Source organism: Pithys albifrons, chromosome 3, assembly GCF_047495875.1.
Source record: "Pithys albifrons albifrons isolate INPA30051 chromosome 3, PitAlb_v1, whole genome shotgun sequence".
NCBI classification, from domain to species: Eukaryota; Metazoa; Chordata; class Aves; order Passeriformes; family Thamnophilidae; genus Pithys; species Pithys albifrons.
The window spans coordinates 30,188,394-30,211,190 of NC_092460.1; the positions used below are offsets into that span (position 1 = coordinate 30,188,394).

At 40.4% G+C, this 22,797-nt stretch overlaps 1 protein-coding gene across 4 annotated transcripts in view; it reads left to right on the forward strand.

The window, feature by feature from the left end:
* The window catches only part of DENND5B (DENN domain containing 5B), a 112,898-nt gene that overhangs the window by 40,237 nt on the left and 49,864 nt on the right, over positions 1 to 22,797 (forward strand). For 2 of the 4 annotated variants that reach the window (XM_071551202.1, XM_071551203.1), the window contains exons 2-4: positions 5,095 to 5,160; positions 11,677 to 11,786; positions 16,892 to 17,558. In XM_071551202.1, the coding sequence (XP_071407303.1) occupies positions 5,095 to 5,160; positions 11,677 to 11,786; positions 16,892 to 17,558 (843 nt within the window). The remainder of the gene's footprint in view (positions 1 to 5,094; positions 5,161 to 11,676; positions 11,787 to 16,891; positions 17,559 to 22,797) is intronic. The other 2 variants (XM_071551204.1, XM_071551205.1) reach the window with 1 other exon arrangement.

Consider the following 22,797-nt stretch of genomic DNA (forward strand, 5'->3'; position numbering starts at 1 on the left):
GTTTATGCTTTGTCTGAAATACTTAGAGCTCTGCTGCAATGAAAAAAGCCAAAGCTATATCTAACTAGCAATGATTTATTTAAGGTTTACACAAGCATAAAGAATATTTTTCATGTGGCTTACATGCACAATTACTGTGCACTGATGGCTGTTTAGTGATCCTTTCTGTAAACTCACTGGCAGCAGCCTGTTCTTCACATTGTAAATGAAGGTGGTGTTGACTAAGACATGGAGTTCTTGCAGAGATGCTCGTAGCAGAAGAGGTATTTTAACTGAGTAGTTACAACTGATCTTTCTCTTTCCTTATGGTGTTTTTGCCTCTTAACAATGTTCTAACACTTTTAGTTGACAAAACTCTATTGTTGGTTTTTCAAAGGTAATAATAACTGCATCACCCAGCACGTTGTTTGTAAGTGCTGTGATCTCAGTGACAGCTTTGCCCACCTTTGAAGCATTTGCCGCAATAAGCTGATCTCCAATTATTGTGGTACAGCTGGGTTGAAGCACCTGAGAGCAATCTCCAAGCTCAAATGGTTTCTCAGGTAGCTCTTAAGTGGAAGTACCAGCTTTAAGGACCTGTCTCTCTGCATCTTCATTCCTGCTCCCCACCCTTCTCCATCCGGAAGCTCTGGTAATTTCAAGCCTTGCCTGAGGGATCTTGTGACTTTTCAGTCTGCACAAGGTTTCTTGTCTTTTCTTCTTCTAAAAGGATTCATTTGTTGAAAACTGGTGGAAGACTGGCTCTGGAAGACTGTCATAAGGATAGTTGTTCATTGGCAGCAGCTTAAAGTTTTCCAAAACTCCCTAAACAAAGTTTGTGCTACACGAGGAGTGTTTCTACTTTATGCCCATGAAAGAGCTTTCTTGACTACAAGAACAAAGTCCCTTCTTTGCCAGACCCTTTTCTCATCAAAACCACATATTAACTAAATTTCATGAAGCTTAGCAGCTGCAGCCTTTGACAGGCAACAATTGCCTTCCTGTAACCCTTTGCTTGTAAAGGGTGTACCAAAAAAGTAACTCACTACAGTGAGGGGTAACTTCTGGGCCCACTCTCTCTAAATCCACTTTTTGCTCCACTGAGAAAACCAGCTGTCTAAATGTCACAGGTGTGGGCCAACTCTTCAGAGGACTGCAAAGAGGCTGTCCCTGCTCAAAGTGTTCTAAGTGGCCATCTGGAGTGCCAGTATTGGGTTATGGATTGTGCTGTTTGAAGAAGAAAAATCTTCCTTGGAAACTGGGGATAGCTTCCTTCTGGTCACCACAACCTGTGGAGGGTGCTGTGGGAAAACCAGCCATGGGTCCTTTGGATCTTCTTTGTAGCTCACAACACCAAAGGACAGCTCTTGGGGACATCAGAAAGTAGGGGCTTCCTTTGAACCAGAAAAATGCAGTGTAACAGTGCTGAGTCCAAGGAATTGAGACCTCAGGCTTGTGTAAGGTGGGTAAAAGGAAAGCTGGATAAAAGCAAAACCCCAATCAGGCATAGCTGGCTATTTGAGCTGCAGTATGGCCATCTCTGTGCTATGTTTATGTCAAAGTTTAGTGCTGAAAATGGTCCAGCCCAAATTAAACTTCTTTCTTTTCTTGTAATTTGCAAGACACGCTTAATTAAGGTGGCAGAAGGTGTTATATCTGTGAATTCATTCACACTGTGCTACTGTATAAATGCAGCCTTGGTGAAACTGCATCTGACTTCTAGTAACAGAACACCTGAAACTGGCCATCCTGATGAGTGGAGACTAATATTGGTGCATTTTATTATGTGTATTAGAGTGATTTAAAAAAAAAATCTATGTTAATACAGTCCAGTTTGAAATATCACTGAATGGATGGAATTATTAAAATAAGGCTGTTTGTTCTTGCCATGAAAAAACCCCGAAGCAAAATATCCTGAAAAACTCCCCTTTCTTTCCTACATTCTCAAACCTAAACAGCAATAATACAGGGATTTTTAGGATGACAAATTCTGATTGTTTGTTGGTTTTGGTCTTTTTTTACCCTTTTCCTCAGAAATACCAACTGTAGCAAAGCAGATCTTGGGACAAGATCCTTGTACTACCTTTGTCACAGTGGAGTCAAGAACAAAACCTGCTTTAAGATTCATTTGAAATGAAAGTTTTATTAGTGAGTACCTGTTTCCAAAACCAGTCTGAGAAAGCAGCATCATATTTTATCACAGAAATCAGATCCATTTGGACTCAATCCTGCCCTTGTAAATAAGTAGAAAGAACAAGCATGAAAGGCATCCTGTACAAAAGGCTTGACTGGGTACCTCATTCTGTGCTCTCTCCATGAAGGAAGGTGAACACATGAAACAAGGAGTGGGAAACAGGCATTGCAATGAGTAGGAATCTGTCAAAATTTCAGAGAGAATATTATGGCATCTAAAATGACTCTTTCTTGGCAATTCAGCCCAAGACTGTGATTGGGTGCCTGTTGCTCCAAAGCCAGGGATCCCCTTACCAGACAGGCTTTAGCATCCTGCTGTGTTTAAGGACCTGAGCTGGTGTCTTGCTTAATGTTTTTCTGGGAGCTGGATTTTAAACCCTTCAGTTTCATATGGTTATATACACTGTTCACTTACTGTGTAACTAAACAAAAAGTTAGCATGCAATTTAAGAATAAAGATGTATTAAATTTAAATGAACTTTTAATTATCACTCACGCTGATTTTTCTATTAGTAAAAATGCTCATTCATTCCATATCAGATTTCTGTTGTACAAATTCCATATTTGAAATGTACAGCAGATTTGAATATAGTCATGCAATAGAAAATATGCCACTTGTTAGTAGGATAGACCAAGGATCTCTGGGGCCTGCTTTCCATATTCTGCCTAGCAGTGGATTGGCAGCCCACACATGTAAAGGCAGCATGAACAGTGTGAGTGAATTCCACACCTTGAATTCTAGAGAAAATATAGGCCCAAGGCATAAATAATTCCCTGTATTTATTTATAAGGATAGGTCCAATTTTATACCTGCTCCACTGTTGCCTGTTAATGCATTCAGCCTTTGGGGACAGCTTCCTGGGTAATTGTGTAGGAGCACCGTGCCTTGGGAACCTGTTTATTAAACTATGCCAATCCCAATGTGAAAAATCACCCAAACTGACATAATTTAAGGCATGATTTTTTTTTATTTGACAAGATTACGATGCACATTTGAGATACAAATTCATTCTTGTTTGTGAGTGCAGTGAGCTGTCTGTGGTCTCTTGGCAGCTGGGTCCTGGGGCTATTTTAAGACTCTTGACAGTGTTGGTGCTGTATAATGTTACTCTGTAGGCAGATAGTTCAGTATTTTGGTCAAGGTCAGAAGAAAGAGATGCTGGCAAACTAAACTTCTCATGTTAGAGCCTTTTTTCCTTATTTATTTCCTTTTAATTTTTCCTTATTTCCATATTTATTTTTCCTTATTATGTGCAGTAGCACTTAGGTGAACAAGTCCCCTTTTTAAAACCTCTGAAATACTGAGCCTTTCCTAAGTGTAATTATGTGGCAATAGTAGTATTCCAGTACACTGTGTGTGTATAAAGAATTAGGCTCTACTGCAGTGTCTGTAGCTCTGTATTTATATCACTCTTGTCAACTTCTTGTGCAGGAGTTTTTTCATGACTTCTGTGACTGTTTAGTCATATGATTGATGGTAATAAGTGGTCAAAGTACCAAAGTGGGTAGTAGACACCTGTCCCAGTACATTGGGCTATACATTACTTCACAAGTTGTTGCATCTTCCCTTTTCACTCTTTCACAGAGGTGGTGGAAAAGTCTGTGGGACCTTGGTGCCAAATTGCCTTTGAATGATAATCTTTAGGGGAGAGCTGAGGGGACAGCCTGACAGGGAGGAATGGAAAGGTAGTATGGCTACAGTCCATTAGCAAGAGGCATCTCTAACTTTGACAACTGTTTATTTCCTTTAATTTAAATACTTATGAAACTTCTTAGTTCAAACAGCTCAAAAGTAGAATGAAATAATTTAAGATGCATAGGGTGAAAAAATGTCATCCTACAAATACAAACCTAAGCTGTCTTGAGGTGCTTTCTAAAGAAAGGAGAAAACTATCCTAAAATACAAATTCACATCAAAGAATCTCTGTTGCAAGAACTGTGCCCTCTGCTGAGTGCTGCCTTGAAAAAAAATATGGCCTTGGCACAACTGTCTGGGTCCTCTGAACTGATGCCTGGATTAACAGCTTAAGTAGGAGGTTGTGGTGGAAATACTCTGAATTTACACCTAGGAACTGAATCACTAGAGAGGTCAATGGTATTGCAGCTGTAATGTAGGTGCCAGGTCTATAAAAATAGGTTTAACTTAAGGAGGATTGTGTAATGCCTTTGCATAGCATGCGAATGTGACTTTTTTGATGAAGAATTCCATGGCATCTGTGAAAACATTTTTGGTTTTCTTCATGAAACCAGTTGGAAGAAACCTCAGTTAGATGTGCTAGCGGGAAGCTGTTCCACTAGAAGTGTCTGCTGGGGTAGCTGTTACTAAAAGACATTAAAATTGTTAATTCAAGTTCTAAACATACCTTATTTATTTAAATTTTAGTCTGAAAACACCCAGTCATGAGATGGAAATGATGACTAGAGGCTATTAGGTAACTTCAGTAAGGCCTGAAAATGGCATGCAGGACAGGAGTGAAGGTGTAACAACATAGCCAACAGTATTATGCTAAATAAAACTTCTTGGCTTTAGTGCAACACTGGCTGAAGAACTGATGGTTTTTTCCCTCTGAGTTTCATGGGCTCTGGAGTGGCTCAATATGTGAACAAAGATGTTTGTCATAATAGGGAAGCTGTAAGGCAGGATGCTGTTTCAAGTACTGAGAAGTTAATCTTGTTACTAATTTTGTCGAGTATTCTACCATGTCTGTCATTGCATTCAACGCCTCTATAGTAATACAGTCATAGAGAATTTTATTTATCACATGGATTTAATTACCCTTTGCCAGTAGTGGGGGGAAGAGATACTTCAAGGGGGGAGTATTTATTGTCTGGTTCACATTTTTTCCCTTCCCCAGTACATTTGTGTATCTTTTCATTTTGTTCATACTTGCTTTTTTTGTTTCTGTTTGTTATGTTGTGTAGTATTGTACAAATGGCTACAAGCAGATCTCCATGGCAAGAGCTCAGATACTGCAGACAAAACCTCAGGTAAAGAAGGGTTAAGGAGAAAACAATCGTCAGGCCCTCTCTGTTTCTTTATTTTCAGTCTTCCAACTCCCTTTGAATCAAATTAAAGCTCAGAGATCAAAATCAAAGCCAAAACCCTTGGACTTTTTTGTTCCTTACCTAATTTAAATCAGTATCTGATAAATTTTGTTCTATTTCTTGAAGCTCTCTTGGCAGATATGCTTCCCCTCCCCAGCAGAATCCCAGTAGTGGTATTAGTATCTCGGTGGAGATGAGATGTGCTAGATCTTTCTGTGCTTGATAAAGATTGAACAATATCTTCATTGGAGGATACTTACCCACAAATTTAACTAGGCTTAGTTGTGTGGATTTGTGAGCAAAGGGGACTGGAAGGTCCAGTTCCACCAATTTCTGCTACAGAGACCCGAAGTTTCCTGGCACCACAAGGAAATATGTTTTGCAGTCTAGATTTAGTAATACTGTTGAGTTTCACAGAGACACATTCCAGCCACCACCCTCAAAAAATCCAAATAATTTAGATGTATTGAAGGGTACACAACCCCCTGTGGATTCCTCTTAAATATGATCCATCTATTCCTTTATATATTGGCATGCAAAAAGTAGGTTAGGCACTGCCTCCCTCTCCAGCCACTCTCCAAAAGCCACCACCATCTTACAAACATCTCAGATTTTATAATTCTGGGATGAAAACTGTTTTGCCTGCCTTGTCCCAGTCGTTCTTTTCCTATTGTTTCCCTCCTCTGCTGTGAGATTATGAGAGTATGTGCTCAGAAATAATGCCTTTGAGTTAATGGCCTTGAACCCCAAGTAGCCTTTCACTGCCACCTGGGCATCTTGGTAGGGCTTGGAAGAAAACCAGCAGAATACAGTTTCTGCACTACTTTAACCAGTTTCTGAACCTGACAATTAACAGCTTAGTTGCTCCCCAGCCAAGCACTGTTCCCACATTGTTTTGTCACTCATATATTGTAAATGATTGGCTTCTTGTGCAGAATAAACGTAAAGTTCCATCTACAGGGAAAGAATGTAGCTGGATGTGCTGAACACTTTTAATGGGCAATAGCTATCAAAGAGATGATCACCATGAGGTACAGCACAGTGCATAGTTGGGCTCCCTGTACTTCCCTCTAAAGGAATAAAGGATATTTTTATTTCTGTGGTCACAAGCATTCCTGTCCACATTCCAGAGCCTGGAAGGAGCAACAGATAGCTCACATTCCCTGGACCAGAGGGTGTGGGTAGAGGATGCCTTTGCCTATTTGGTAGATGGCTTTCTGTGCCTCTGTAACATTGATTATTTACTAAAACAGATCTGCTTAAACCTTAAGATCACTAAATTTATACATAGGATCACTCTTATGAAAGCCTTCATGACTGACAACCTCACAACTGTAGCTGCATTTCCCTAGTAATTGTATTCTTTATCCAGAACACAAGTATTTTTTAATTTTGAGTAATCTTTTCATTTTGAAATTAAATTAGCACAGTTTTTCTTGATCTAGCATCTGTCACCTCACCATTTGCTTTTAATTTGAAACTAAATGTCCCTTTAAAAATAGTACCTTAAGGGGAAGCTACAAATCATATAAGGGCACCATTACATAGGATGTAGTATCCAGTTGAAATGGAACTTGAGTCTGATCCATTTTACACAATTTTGAAAATGTCTGGAATATTTTTTTTTAAATATCCTGAGAGTAAAAGGCTTCCATTCAAACCCAAATTTTTAATTTGCCTCTCATAAGCAGCTTACCACACATCAAGTAAGATGTTTCTGTCTCTATTCATAGTACTGTTTCTGCTCATTAATATTTTAGTATATGCATTCAATTCACATTTGATACTTGCTTCATTTTTAATGTGCCTTGCTAATCCTGTTTGGGAAGTTAGCAAGCAAGAACTTAAAAACACGGTAGATTTAATGAAAATCCACTGTTTATCTAAAATAATAGCTAAGTAAATTCTATTTGCCACGTGTAACTCAGCAGTTCAGAACCACCAAGGCTGAGAGCTGATAGTATTAGGTACCCTTTGGTCTAGATCCCTTCCCTCATGTTTGCCAAGAAAGTTTTGCTCCCTGTGGTTCTCTTCCAGCTGCTTGTCAGTGTGGACCTGGCTGTCGTGGTCCATGTGTCTCATCTCATCATTTCAGTGAGAGTTGGGGTGTTTGCTGCTGTTTTGGCCAAATGATAACTTTTCACCCTGACATGCAGGCTGCTTCCTGTCGTATCCTCATACTCCATCTTTCCCAAATTGTGTATCTCTTCTAGAAGCTTACCCTGATTGACTTTCTGTGAGGTAGCTTTGTATGGATGGTACAAGGTTGTGTCCTTTTGAGCTAATGACCAATCGATTCACTGTGGTGTAGTTTCTCAGCCTTTCTCTTCTGTTATCACTGATTGAGAAATCATATTTTCTCTTTGTGTTTTACCTTTAATTTATATTTTTTTTTAAACCACCAAAGTAATAAAATGCAAACACTGCAGAGACTCTGCAAAGGTAAGTTGCTTGTGCTATTTACTTCTCTAGATAAAAATGAATCCACGTTGTCAGCCTACTAGCACATTGTAACTGCTGTTTTTGAGAAGCTTGATTTCTTAAAGTAATGCTTGGGCTCCATAACCAAAACTTAGACATATCTGTTATCTAAACAACTGCACAAATATTTTCAGCATCATGCAAATGATTAGTCACTTCCAAAAGCTGATGGAAACCCTCATTTTATCATTATTACAGTGATTTATTGGTAAATATGCTTTGTTTTTCTTCACTGGTTCTAGATGCTGCCAGAGTATTGCTCATCAAGTTGGGGGTTAGTTTATTGGCAAAATGAGATGAGGGATATTAAATAACAAGAACAGCAAGATGTCAAAGCCGTCACTGCTCTTACATCCCCAGTAATGTAGTTTTTGATCGAACTTGGAAATAAATATTTCAAGCAAAAGGTGTTTTTACAACACCTGTATGATGCAGAGTGGAAAGCTGGCCCCCAAAGAACCTGTGAAGGGCTTAAGTGATGAACTGCAAAAGTGATGAGTGCCCCTGATCCACACAAATTACTGGATTAGAATCCAGCCATTACGTTACAGTAATGTTTTTTATTATGAAAAAGGAATACTTCAGAGAAATTTGGACTCTGGCAGTCACTTGCTGTTAGTGGTGGAGAACTTCTAAAGAAGTCATCTAGATGTTCTTCTAACTTTTAGTAGAAGCAACCAAACAAACTTAGCATCAAATACTTGCCTTTCTACCAATTCACAGTTGTAAGGTAAATTGTCAGATATGAGAATCCTTTAAGACCTAATTAGGAAATAACTTTTTGCATATTTGCTTAATTACACAAGCACATTAATTACAGTTTGATACTAAGAATTAAAAATACTGCTGAGTATGTTTAAGTACATACCTGGAGAGAGAATTTTTGCTGATGTTGCTTGTTGGGATCTTTATTACATGAAACTTTATGAATTGGTAGATGACATTATATCTTTATCTGTAATGCCTCTGCAAAGAACTTTTGAACTAAAATAAAAGGTTATTGCACTGCCGTGTTCTGCAGCAGGTTATTGGTCTCTGGTTTTGGGTACTTCACTCTGAGCTTTGTAACTGAGCCTGTGCTCCAGACTGCCATAGTAGCTAATGGCAAGTCTGGTCCAGACTGGCAGATGTGATGAGCTCATCAGCTAAACCCTGACATGCCTTTGAGTTGGAGTTTAATGAATACCTTCAGTTTTATTTATTTCAGTGATCCACACACTGTGTCTGGAATTCTGGTTTTCCTTGAGCAATTCCAGAAGCAGCCTGCCTTCCCCTGCCAGAGCTCCTCAAGTAGAATCATAGAATCAATTTGGAAAAGACACCTAAGATCACTGAGACCAACCATTAACCCAGCACTGCCAAGTCCACCACTAACCCATGTCCCTAAGTGCCACATCTACACACCTTCAGGGATGGTGACTCAACCACTTTCCTGGGAAACCCATTCTAATGCTTGGTAACCTTTTCTGTGAAGAAATTTTCCCTAATATTCAGTATAAACCTCCCTTGGTGCAACTTGAGGCCATTTCCTCTGATCCTGTTACCTGTGAGAGGAGACGAACCCCCACCTGACTACAACCGTCTTTCTGGTGGTTGTAGAGAGCAAGAAGATCTCTCCAGTCATCTCAGCCACTCCTCATCTTACCGTTTCCTTCCCCAGGAAGTACAGCTGCAGTGTTGCATCCTCTTGGGCTTTTTCTCCTCCCCAGCACAAAACAGCCTTGTTGAAGCGTATTTGCTTTTCTCCCCCTGTGGTTACCCACCAAAACCAAGTGAGACAGGTATACTACTGGAAGAAAAATAATCATAGGACCATTAAACTTGGATAAGCTTGGATAAATAATCATAGGACCATTAAGCTTTAAGTTTATTGAGTCCAATCATTAACCTGGCACTGCCTTGTTGCTGCTAAACCATGTGCCACATCCATGTGTTTCTGAACACTCCCAGGAATAGTGATTCCACCACCATAGTGCTGCAGCGAGTTTAAATCCTGCGTTCAGAATGAGCCATGGTACAAAAATAGTCTTCGAAATCTTAGAGATGACTTGGGAAGGGAAAGATTTTAAACCCTTTCTCTGAATGCATTTGAATGTGGGTGCTATTGGAAGAGTTGGTTTGCTCCCCTCCACCGGGTTCCTGACCTCGGTGCAGTGTCTCTCACAGTGGGGTGAGCTGCAATCCCAGCACCACTGACATGTGTATGAGGAATTTCCATCTGCCTACGTGCATCCTCATGGAGGGGAACTCCAACATAAGCCTCTGCTTCCCCTTCCTGCTCAAGCAGGCAGCTGGTGTTGGTGTAAGCAATGCCTGACCTCTGCCTCTTCTTCCTCCACCTGCCTCTGTTGTGCAGGTGCTGCTGCAATGGCATTGCCACTGCAGCCCCCTGGACACAGCGCAGGTTCTGCCCTCTGCACTGAAGGTGTGCTAAGTGTTTTGTACAACAAATCGTTTTCAGTGCTCCTAAAACTTTGTCCTGCTAATTTTTACCTTGTGAACTGCCACTGTGTTTTTCTGCATTCGCCTGTGTTCCCCACAATTACCTGTAGACCCTGAGCTCTGCCATGTAAAAATGGAGAAGCTCTGCTTTCAAGTGTCACTTTGCACAGAAAGTTCCTTGGATCAATTCGCTGTGAGCCAAATGATTGTGTAGACTGTGCTTTGCAAGGAGCAAAGGGCACATGCCAAGTGGCTGTGGCCTCAGAAACCTTTGAATAACTCCTGAACTGTGAATTTTGCAAGATCTCATAGGTTGCTCAATGCACAAAGAGTGAATTGTTGTATGTAACTCATCAAACACAAGTTATACACCTGTGGAGGATGTTGCCTTCAGAGAGGGGTTAGTGAGGTGAGTGACTTGCAGATTAACTTTTCTGCAGGAACGGTGGATTGCCTTTCGAACTTGCCAAGCAATTGAGTGGTTTTTTTCATTCAAAATAACCTCTCATTAAAAACATTAATGAAATATTGGTTCTGTCTTGAAGTATAAGGAGAAATAATATTCCTTTGTAAAGAAAAGAAATCCAATTCTATTTCAGTAACATATTTTGTGAAGTACTTACGTAACACTGAGAAGTCCCAAAGGGAGCCTTTGAGTGCAAAGCAAGGTTTGGTGAAAAACTTTCCTCATTGTAAACTTAAGGCATCATCCCATTCATCTCTCTCAGAAAGCAAATGGATGGAAAAGACCCATTTGTAATCTTTAAAGCAAGAAGCCTAAAATTAGTAACCTGATACCTGAAAAAAATGTAGATGGTAATTTAATGATTTTAAGAACAATTTGTTTTGATTACTGTTTCGCATACTGGAGACAATCCAGTGGGGGAAACTCTATTGACAATACCACTGTGAAATACAATATTTGTATGCTGATAACTGGATGCATTTCTGCCTGAAGTCTAATTTCAGTCTTCCTCTTTGCACTTTGTGTGGAAGAAGCCTGTCCTTGAAATTTGATGTAGAAAAAATAAATGTTTAATTTGCACACAGGACTTGTGATATAAAAAAGATCAGTTATAATGAATCCTTGAATAATTTATAATAGCCAGGAGGTGCTCATATTTTTTTATTGACCTTAAGACAGTTTCTAACAAACGTGAGGGAAAGTGCAGTTCAGTGACTAAGTAAAGCTATCTCTAGATATTCAAGCTATAGGGGAAGCTCAAGAATTCAGTTATTTCGGGGTCTTTTTCAATAAAATTCCAGCTGTCATTTTTCTCTTGACAGTGTATTTTCGTGCCGCAAATACTAAGCTGGAAGCGGGTTGGTAAGATTTTGTGGTAAGGTCAGACTGAATGTGCATGTTTTCTGTTCCTCCTTTTAAAAGTAGTACCTCTGTTGGAAGTGAAAATGCCTTTCAGATTTCACAAAAAAGGAAAATAGAAAAAAGAAAGAAAAGCCAAAGAAAGCTGCCCAAGTGAGCTGTCTCTGAAGCCTCACTGCTGTGACAAGTCGTTATTTCTTCATTTGTTGCAGGAGAGAATTTCGACCAGAGTCCCTTAAGAAGAACCTTCAAGTCCAAAGTTTTGGCCCATTACCCTCAGAACATTGAGTGGAACCCCTTTGACCAGGATGCTGTCAACATGGTAGGTCGAGAAACTCTTCTTCTCAAGCTGTTACTGACACCTTCATCTCTGGAGCAGTTCTTGGGCTGTTTGCAACCAGGTCACGTGATGTGATGAACGAGGGGACTGAGAGCACCCTCTAGGTGTGCTGGTTGAAAAACTGTAGAGGAGGAAAATACAGAATACTTTCAGGTACAACAAAACTAAAATGCTGCATTTCCCTCATTAGTTCTAGTACTAAGTCTACTGCGTGATGAAATGAGTCTAACCACTGTCCCAGTGACTGGGTGAGAAGGGGTCTGGTCACCCAGGATACATATCCACAGGAGGCAAACCAAGGAATTTTTAAGATATTAATATCCATGTGAAATTTTTGAGTACAAAACACCTTGTGATTCTGTAGATAGCAAGGGAAAGAGAAATGTTTATGCAGAAGCTTGAACTTACCTAAATCACAGGTTTTGCTGGGTCATCGCTTTGGATGGCACCACTGCATTAATACATCTTTGGTACATCCCTTTTCTTTCAGATAAATTTGATGGGGATGTCTGTGTGGGGAAGTCCTATGGACTGGGAAGGGAGGGGAAAGCGGTTTTTGGAGTGGAGGCAGTGACTACTGAAAGGTTGATTATCCACTGAGAATTTTTCTGAAGAGCTGATATTCATAGGATATTTCCAAAATGACCAAAGCACTTGTTAAGAACATAACCTGACAACAGATTACTGGTATTTGAGCTTCCTAGTAGAGAAAATGCTTTTCGTTTTATAACTTAAAAGCAACCAGCTTCTATCTGTTTTCAAAAATGTGTATTGGGTCTAATGCAATATGGGAAAATCAGGGATCTCCTTCCCTCGTGGTCTAGTTGAGTTGTGCTTTGCATTTGCAGAGAGTAGGACAGCACTCCAGCTGCTTCAAAACAGAACTGATCTCTCTGCATGGTGGAGGCATGAAGTCAGGAGAAACTCCTGACCCTCACCCAGGAGACAGAGAAATGGGGAATACATAAAGCCCACAATAAAATGGCTTTTCCGAACTTCCCTTGTGACCATGAAGACGTAGAAAGCTGAAGTTCATCTCAATTTTCACTGAATTCTATTTTTAAGCATTGTGCCAAATATTTAATGTGAAAATACAGGAGCTGGAAGTAGTAGTGGCATAGAGTTGATACCATGGCCCAGCACTTGCATAGAAAGACAGAGATGAGCCTGATCATTCCCTCTGCCTGCTGAACAGCTGGGATTTCTGTCCTCTGCTTCCAAATGTGGACTGATGGACATGGGGTGGTATTTGGGCAGATCTCCACATCGCTTTGCTTGTACAGAAGGCATGAAGGACTCTGAGTGATGCTTCAGCAGCAGTTAAGATGGTAATAATTCAACTGTCAAGGCTATTTATGCCTTTTAGTTCTGCCTTTGAATTGGGGATGTTTAGAGGAGAAGTGGTGGGGAGTATGCAGCAGGAATATAGCAGCTGGAATTGCTGCATTACTTGTCTCTCACATTACAGTTGAAAATGTCTAATATTCAATGAAGGGTGATCATAGTATTGGATAAAAAATGGAATGCTAAAACCAGCAAGAGACCTATTAAAATAAAATAATTGAACTGAGCTGCATTCAACTAAAATCAAACAGCTGAAGAACACATCTTTCATTTGCAATGTGTGTTGGAGGAAAAAAACACATTTACTAACAGCTGGAGTATTTAATGATCTTTTAAATCATCTTTTGGGAAGTTTCTTATTGTTTTGATATGAAGCATCATTTAAAGTAATATCTCTCTCCACAGAATCCCTTGGGGCAATTATTGGCCTTTCTGATCTTGCCTTGCTGTATTAGTTCTGCCTATGTGTTTGCTTTATGTGAGCTTCCAGAAGCAATTTTCCTCAGAGAAGAAAATGCATAAATCCTTGAAGGTTAACTTGTGAGAACTCTGGCTTTGCTGGATGCTTAAGGAATTTCAATTGCCTTCTGGAACCATCCTGTCACTTTAAAAATAACCCCCTGAACTCCCAAGCAATCAGTCTGCCTAAGAGTCAAGTTTTCTTTCACTTTCAAAGTATGTATCAAAGTACAGAGTTCTCTTTAATAGGGAAGAGTTTCTGTCCCCCCACTGCTTTTTGTGATTATCCCTGCCTAACATCACATGCTGTCTCCTGTGGCCCTTCTGCAAACTGAAACTGAAGTTATCAGTAGAGAGGAAACTGAAATTTTTAGGAAACAAGCCTCCTGTTTTAGCCCTCTGATTCATCCAGATATATAAATCTTTCTGACATCCAAGGTAGCATTATCTGTTTAACCCTCATGTACTGAAATCAAAGAATTAGAGGTTCCCTGGTGTAATTTGAAGGGGAAGGCTTTAACACAAACAAAAATGATCTTTCTCTTCACCTCCTCACCCTCAGTGCATTTTGGGTATGGAGCTTGCTGCTGTGGCATGTTGTGAACACAAGAAATTTATAGAGGCTTAAAAAGTGAAATGGAGGATCTAATGGAGAAGAGGTGGAACCACTGCTAGTGGGCAGTGGTCCAGAGGGAACCATGGGTTCAGAAATTGATGCTGCTGCTGATGGCTGGTGGAAGAAAGAGGGAGGGATTGCTGGGTGTGTGTCCTGCCCCCGTGTTTAGGGAAAGGGTATCTCCTACTGATCACTTCTAGAGACTGGTTATGGATTAATTGATATCTTTTTTTATGTCCTGGTGCAGCTTCCTTCTGTTTTTAGAAACCATCTTGGTGATAAAGCCTATTGCAAATATAATTTAATTCCACATTTTTCTGCTGATGGATACATTTAAATATAAATAGTAAAGTGCTCTGAAAACCAAAATCCTGTCCTTTGATCAGTAATCTTGCATAGTTTTCAGTGTTTATACAAAGATGTAACACAGGTGACTGACTGCCTCCTCACTGTTAGCCAGCCAGCTTCACTCTAGCAGGCAAACATTTCACTCCCCATAGCACCTCCCAAGCTGCTCTTCCCCAACACTCTCCTGAGGCACGTGTGACACAGATGAGATGGGAAGTGATTGATGTCCAAAGCCCTAAGATGAAAGTTTTCATGCATTAACCACAAATTCAAAGCTTTCTGTATTGCTGGAGAATGAGTACAGGCTCTTCTTTTTGATCTTAGCTTTTTAAGTGACTCCTGGTTGTTCTTCCTGCCTTGGTGCTTCCCATCTGCTTGCTTTCTTTCTCTGCTTTTTCCTGTGTGCTCTTGTAGGTCTAACTACTGCAGCAGTCTCTGTGCCAGGGTTTGCAGGCATAGGGTCTTAAAATGTTGTTAGTCTGCATATGTCAAGCTGTGGCTGAAATGTAATAGATGGGTAACCCTCTGTGTGAATATACTCAGTATATAAAGAACAAGGGAATAATAATTAAGATTTGGAGGAAATTTATTTAAATAGTCTTCTGAAACTGTCTCAGCTGGTCTGAATTTCCCTTATGCTTATCTGTTCTTGATCATACCAGTACATATCATTTGCTTGTGCAGGTATTTTTCTGTAAAGCAAAAAAAATATAATCTTTGATACCATTAAGATTTAAGCCTATGATTTCAGGCTGGCTGGATTTGATAAGGCTTATAGCCACCACTGAAAGCCCACATTCTAGAAATAAATTTTTATTAAGCAAGCCTGCCAAAAAAATTATGTTAAGAGATATTTATTGAGCAGAATAAATTTAAATAAAGTGTGAAACAAGGGGTTTTTACTACTTCTTTATTGGAGAAGCCTTAACCATGGCACTACAGTTAATGCCTCAGTAAAAACTATAAAGCTTTTGAATGAAAATGTGGCTGCTGTTCAAAAATGGTTTAGGCTGCAGTTTCATGGTTTGTGTCAGCAGAGCTCACCAATTGAATTAAATTCTTTTGCCAACTCCAGGCTACTTATTTCCCTTTACATTGCCTTTTTGAGTGATGTGTAAGAGCTGTCCTAGACAAATTGGGGCCTGATAACCTGTTGTGAAGTGAGTCTGGACCACTTGCCTAAATCCCAGCTGGGATGGTAGCAGCTTTATCAGGCTTTCAAATGGTCTCTGCAACGTGTACTGCAGAAGGTCAGGGTAGGATGTGCCTGAAAATACATGATTATTTCTCTTGATCTCTTGCACCATCAGAAGAATTTTTTCCTGCTCAAGGTGAGACAGTAAGTGATACACTCAGTTATGTGTAGGTTCACATTCCTTGGGAAGGCTGGATTCTACTGTTGCCTTTTGGAAAAGGAGGAACACTTTGATTCTCTCCCTCTCTTCTTTCGTTTTATTTCTTCAGATGGAAGGTACAAAGGCAGCTTTAGTTCTTCATTTATAAACACCCTGATTCAGCTAGAACATGAGGAGTTTTCTGCTGATGCACTTTCAAACAAGTTTTGCTGGATGTTTGTTATTTTGTATTAGATGGCTGATAGCATTCCTGAGGAATGTCTGGAAAAATGCCTCTAGTTATCACCAGGGCCATGTTTCAGAGAAACACCCAGTATAGTAGAATCACTGCAAAGAATTTTGCTGAGTGGTTAATCAAAAAGTAGACTTCATTGATTTTGGGTGTTTCCCTCCCTGCCCCCTCTTTTTTTCCAATCTAAGCTGTTTTGTAGCACTTAAAAGAAGAAAGTAAATGTAGAACCTTAAAAACTGCCAGTCATTTGGGGTTTGATTTGTTGGTGGTTTTTTTCCCTTCCATAAAATTAGGGAAGATCAAAGAATGTCAAGAAGTCTGTATAATTTGAATTCAGTGGTATAAGACGCTTCCTTGGCTCTCTAATTTTAAAGTACGGTGGGCATGATATATGGAAATGAGAACAAAACTGGATGTTTTAATATGATGCTTAAGTAAACGACACAGACTATTCAGTAGTGAAAATAATTTCAGAAAGGAATGAAAATGAGTTGTAATGACTTAATAGATGGGTCATTTAGGAGTGTGTTTTCCTCTCTTCAGTCACATCTACTTCTTTTAAGTAGCATCAGTTTTAGGCTGTTTATTCTTGGCTGCTTTTCAGGGGGATTATGTTCAATGATAAATAGCTTGTTGTGATGCAGTGGATAAAAAGAATGTGCCTGCACAGCAAAAATAACAAAACAAAATTATAGCTTAGATAACTATATCTATTTCTTTTCTCTTTCCTTAGCTGTGCATGCCCAAAGGGCTGTCTTTCAGGACTCAGGCAGACAACAGGGATCCGCAGCTCCATTCGTTTATCATCACCAGAGAGGATGGCTCTCGTACATACGGCTTTGTGCTCACGTTCTACGAGGAGGTCACGAGCAAGCAGATCTGCACAGCCATGCAGACGCTGTACCAGATGCACAATGCCGAGCAGTACAGCAGTGTCTGCGCCTCCTCCTCCTGCAGCATGGACTCCCTGGCCAGCAGCATCGATGAGGGCGACGCCACGTCCCTTGCCAAGCTCCAGCGGTACAACTCCTACGACATCAGCAGAGACACTCTATATGTCTCCAAATGCATCTGCCTCATCACCCCCCTGCCCTTCATGCAAGCCTGCAAGAAGTTCCTGATCCAGCTCTACAAGGCAGTGACCTCCCAGCAGCCGCCACCTCTGCCCCTGGAGAGCTATATCCACAACATCCTCTACGAGGTGCCCCTGCCGCCCCCGGGAAGGTCGCTGAAGTTTTATGGGGTTTATGAGCCCATCATTTGCCAGAGACCTGGACCCAACGAGCTGCCACTCTCTGACTACCCTCTGCGGGAGGTGTTTGAGCTGCTGGGCCTGGAGAACCTAGTCCAGGTTTTCACCTGTGTTCTTCTGGAGATGCAGATCCTTCTGTATTCACAAGGTGGGCACTTGGCCGGCAGTGCATGTTGGGTCTGTTTCCATCAGACAGCTCCTGGGCAGCTGGAGCCACAGGAGATGATATAATTTAATGTTATATGAAGCTAATGTTGATCTTTAGGAGATTTGTGAAAAGTGAGAACATAACCAAAAACGTGAGAGAAATGAGCTTGTCCTAATGAAAGCACTGAATTGTTTCCTCCAGGCAGTCTTGGTGCCACTTGTTTAATTGTGCATTGTATTTATCACTTCTGAAATATAGCAATAGAATTCATTTGATCATGCCATACACAGGCCTTGATTGTGCTGCAAGACAGCATGCAATTAATCCTATCTTTTGAAAAAATACCAGCAGAAAGTAATACATGTTGCAGAAGGCACTCTTGCTACTTTGTTTTTAAAATTTCAGCAGTTTGGTGAAATTTCCTTCCTCTTGTAAATGATGGATATGTTCTGATTAAAATGCTGAGAAGTTTTTTGACACTTGGAGGCTGAAGATGTAATGCTGGGTTGAAACTGAGTGAAGTTATAGGTTATCCCATCATAGTCCTGCTTGAGATATTAGAGAGCTTTGCTGACAAGGATGCTGGTACTTCTTTTTGAGACACTTAAGATTCCACTTGGCCAAGGCTGGTTACACTGGCAGAAGTTGCTTGCCTGTCCAGATGAAATGTGCCAGCAGACTTTTGAAAATCTGCTCTGTACCTTTTCTCTTATAGTTGTGTATTTCTGCAATAGTGCAATACTCTGCTACAGGTTTGGGGAATCATGACTTAGTGCTGGGCATGCTCTGAGGTTTTACACCCCTATTAGTTTCCTGTACAATATTCTTTGCTGTGAGTCTGTCCCTGGTGATACTCAGCAAGTGCTGTGAATGTTCCAACACACCAGAATGCCCAAGGTCAAATTCAAATTTCCTGCTGACTTTCAAGGGGATGTTCAGACTTTTTGGAGATTCCTTTAAGTCTCACTGAGTGCCTGGCCATATTATTTGGGTTTCCAAGTAACATCTGTGATTCTGGCCCTAAATTAGGAAAATCTGCCTCAGGGAAAAATTTTGGGGGTATTGAGTGGGATGGTTTCATCAGACTAGAATGGAAAACATGAAGCCAGGAGGTATACATACCTCTTATAGAAAAGAGGAAAAGATGCTGAATACCTGGAATTCTCAAGAGATGTGGTTCAAACTACGCAGAGGGGAGAAAGGATGGGAAATCATCTAAAATGAGTACAGGTAGTGAACCTTCAGGCTCCAAAAGGGAATGCTTGGGTTTGTCATAGAAAAGAAAAGGTCAGTAAGTATGTAATGGTAATGCTAATAACTAAATGATTGAGAATGGGCAAAAGAGGGAGTTGGAAAGAGGGTAGCTCTTCTGCAAATGACTGAAATCAAAGGATTCCTAGTTCTTTGTGGAGCTCTTCTCCACATGGGCTCCAGGGGTTTGCTTTCAAGAACTGAAAATGAAGGGGTTTATCTGCTCTTGGTTTGAAGTGTGAGCAGAAATCCTGCTGTTAGTTTTGATTAGGCTCCTTTTCCCCTCCCTTCTGCTTCTCTGTGTGCCTTTGTGGGCTCTTACCCCCTTTCCTCCTTGGTTTGAATCCTGCTGCCTTTGCCACTTTACACTGGGATTTGACATTAAACAGCAGCACCACTAAAGTGCTTCCCCACCCATCCCTGCTTGTCAATCCCACTCTGGCTATTGCTTATGGATTCAGTGAAAACGGATTTTTTTCCCCTCTAAGGCAGCCCTATTAGGTAAAATGTGCTTGTCAGGTTACACTTTAGTAATATTTTGTGCATGTGGAGAGCAACCTGTATATACATTGTGTGAGTCCTTCAGACAGATACAAAATATACTCTAAATAATTTTGACTCAATTTTCAGTGCCACCAGAAGTTAGATAAATGTTATTCTTCCAATTACTGGCTATAATTCAAGGGTTTGTTTGTTTTCACTGTGGGTCTGTTTGTTTGTTTTAAACAAAAGTGAGATTATGAGAAGTACTCTTTTCCATCCTTCAAAATTCAGATTTTTTTTCTCTTTCCCTCTATTATTTGTGAATCTAGGGATGTCCTTGACATGACTTTCACTTCCCTCTCTGGTATAGACACAACTTGATAGCGCATGGGGAAAAGTATAAAGTTGTATTAGGGAAATTCTGTGATTATGTAAATAGCATTGTAATGCTGGTTCCCAGAGGTGGGGAATGTGGAGTGGAGGGCAAGTGCAAAGCCTCAGTTTTGGCATACCCTGACAGCTGAGTACTTGGCTAATTGTGAATGTGGCTTCTTTTAAATGTCAGTCTTGCAATTCCTAAAGAAGAAAAGAGCAGCTACTTTCCTATTCGAGATATAACCAGTCTAGATATCACTGAAATCTCTCTAAGCTTTGAGATCCATGGGGGAGAAACACTTTCTTAACTTGCTAGGTCTTTCAAGGCAAAAGAGGGAAAGTTTTTGGCTTAAATATCTCTTGTTCCAAGATAAAAGAATGAGAGATGGATTTTTCAAGTTTTTCCTTCCTTCCCTTCCTACTTTAAAGAGGAGGGATTTGTTGGACTGTGTTTCCAGTGGTTTGGCCTGCCTATGACCTTCCCAAACTCAGCAAGAAATTGGTAGGAAGTGGTTTTGCATCCACTGGTAGCAGTCTCAAGAAAGACAGCATTATTTACCAAAATCAGAATTCACTGAGTTAATGCTATAATACTCAAGAAATCAGAGCACTGGGCCAAAACCCACTTCAGCTCACCAAACTTTCAGTGAGAGAGCTGCTAATGACATGTATGCAAAATGTAAGCTGACTTTTTGGTGGTTCTCGTAGCCCTGTTAGAAAGGAGCTTTTCATTCAATTTTGCCAACAATTTTGTTCTTCTTTTAAAGAATAAATGCTCTTTTTGGAAAATTGAGTGAAAATACAAATGGTTGCACAACGCCTGACCGTACAATGAGCCAAGCTGGTGATAACAGCAGTGAAGGGCTGGCAGGAAGGTTGCACAGAGACTGTACTGACTTTTCTGGAGTGGTTTTTGTAAAGTGAACTGGGACTTAATGATGAAAAGGTTTATTTTTAACCTTGTAGCTGAGGCATATTGTTTCCAGCAGCCTGAACAAATGAAGAGGTGAGGGTGTTAGGTGACACTACCCAGCTTGCCCTGGACGTTTTCCCAGCATCATACAAGAGTGTCTGGCACAGCTCTATAGAGGGGACAGGACCAACAGGGAGCTGTTTGTGCCATGGCTGCTACAGGCAGCTTTGGGTATCTAGTTCCATTGTTCGTGGTGTTTTACAGGTGAGGGGTATTCCATCACTTGGGAAAATGCAGAGATTTTAGTGAAATGTAACTTCACTTTACAGCTGCAGTGGTCAAGCAGAGGGGTGGAGAGATTGACATAAAAGAAGGATGAGCTGATTTTTTAAGCTGCTTTGTTTGCAAACATTTTGGACTGCAGACAACTAAGTTAATCCTCAAATTTATGGTTTATACTTTCAAGCAGTCTGGTGCTACAGAGTTCTCACTGTGATTTTACAAACCACATCTGTATCTTTCTGGGCCAAAAGCCACTCTGACCAAAGCATTTCAGTCTGAAGCTTTGAAATGTCTGTGCTTCTTGGAGCTGCAAATGGTGCTGTGGCAGCATTAAGGCAAAACACAGGACACAGTGACATATCTAGCTAACTGGCAGAGACCTGTGCTTGCACCTCAATGGCAAGACTGAAAAGATCAGCCCCTACTCTTCATGGAGACAGTGTGGACTTCCAGGGAGTTAATCAAAAGCAGTGTTGGTGGGTAGATGGAATAGACTGCTCTAAGTGCCAGCTTTGGTCTGCAAATGTGATAATAGGAGGCTGTACCTGAAAGCAGCTCAAGTTGAACTACAGTGTCTGCAGGTTACATCTTTTTGCATGTAGAGAATACTTTTAAGATTAAATAGAGACAGTTTTTAACACTGGGGCTTTGAAAACCAAGGAGAGAGATTAGATATTTTTCCCCCTGCAATTCTTTGGGTTGCAGTCTCTGCAATGCTCTTGCAAGGGCCCTTTGTTTTATTCAGAGCACAGCTCTCCCGTGTGACCATGCAGATGCAAGGGTCTTGTTGTGTCCACTCTGCAATAGCTGCTACAATTTCCCCAGGATCAGTAACTAAACACCACTGGCACGAGATTTCTGCTGGAGAGAGATGAATTAAACTGTAAGCTCTGTGGAAACCTCAGCAATCCATTTTGTATGTCTCCCTTTCTAGGGATTTAAGCACGAGAGGGAACGTGTGGATGAGACAAAGATAAACTTCTTACAGCTTAGACTGTTTCTGCTCATTATAATTTTGAGCATTTTCCAAGTTATTTTTCCAAAGGCTTGAGTAATTGCTCCTCTAAGGTTGAAATACTCTCTGGGTTTTTTTTCTAGTCTTAGAAATTATAACAGAAATTACTATGCATCTATAAAGTGATTGCCTACAAAAAGGTAATGTCTGAAAAACCTTTCTTATGAAGTCTGTTTTGGGGCAGATTTATAGAAACTAATATATACATGATGTGCTTGCCTTTTAAAGCATTTTTACACCAAGTAGCTGTGTAGAAAACCTTTGCTCTTCTGCTCATTATTTAAATAGTTGCCCTACACAGTAGTATTAATGAAAATAAATGGGAAATTATTGCAGAGAAAATTTACATGGATCTCTTCCAACTCAGCACATTCTGTGATTCTGTGTAATTCTGTGAAAATCTGTCTATGCTGTGAAAGAGACCTGGGTTTAGAACCTCAACAGCAGCACACTCAGAGGAGGCTGCAGTGCATGTTCCCCTGGACAGGAGATGAGTAATTGGATAGAATAATCAGAGAATGAAATATATTTTTCTTTTTTAACTTAGGTGAAAAGACAGAACTGTTTTTTAATTAGAAGTTGCTCAATTTTGTTAACCAGAGTCAATCTGACCTGAAAAGTCAAGGTTTGAAAGCATCTGGAAATACGGAGAAGGAGCCAGTACAGTTCTGTACTGCACCCCCACCCCTGTCTGTGTTCACAATGAGCCGTAAAGGAATATTGGGCTGCTGCTTTTAGCAGTATGCACACACGCACATACTCTGCCAGCTCTCCACTATTTTTAATTGGATTTCATTATTTTCCATGAAGAAACATCTTTTCCTTTTAAGAATAAAGGGAATAAAGTTCAGTTAGGCCTTTACATTCCATTTATGGCAAATGCCAGATAAAGAGTCATGAGTCAAAAAGTGGTCTTGAAC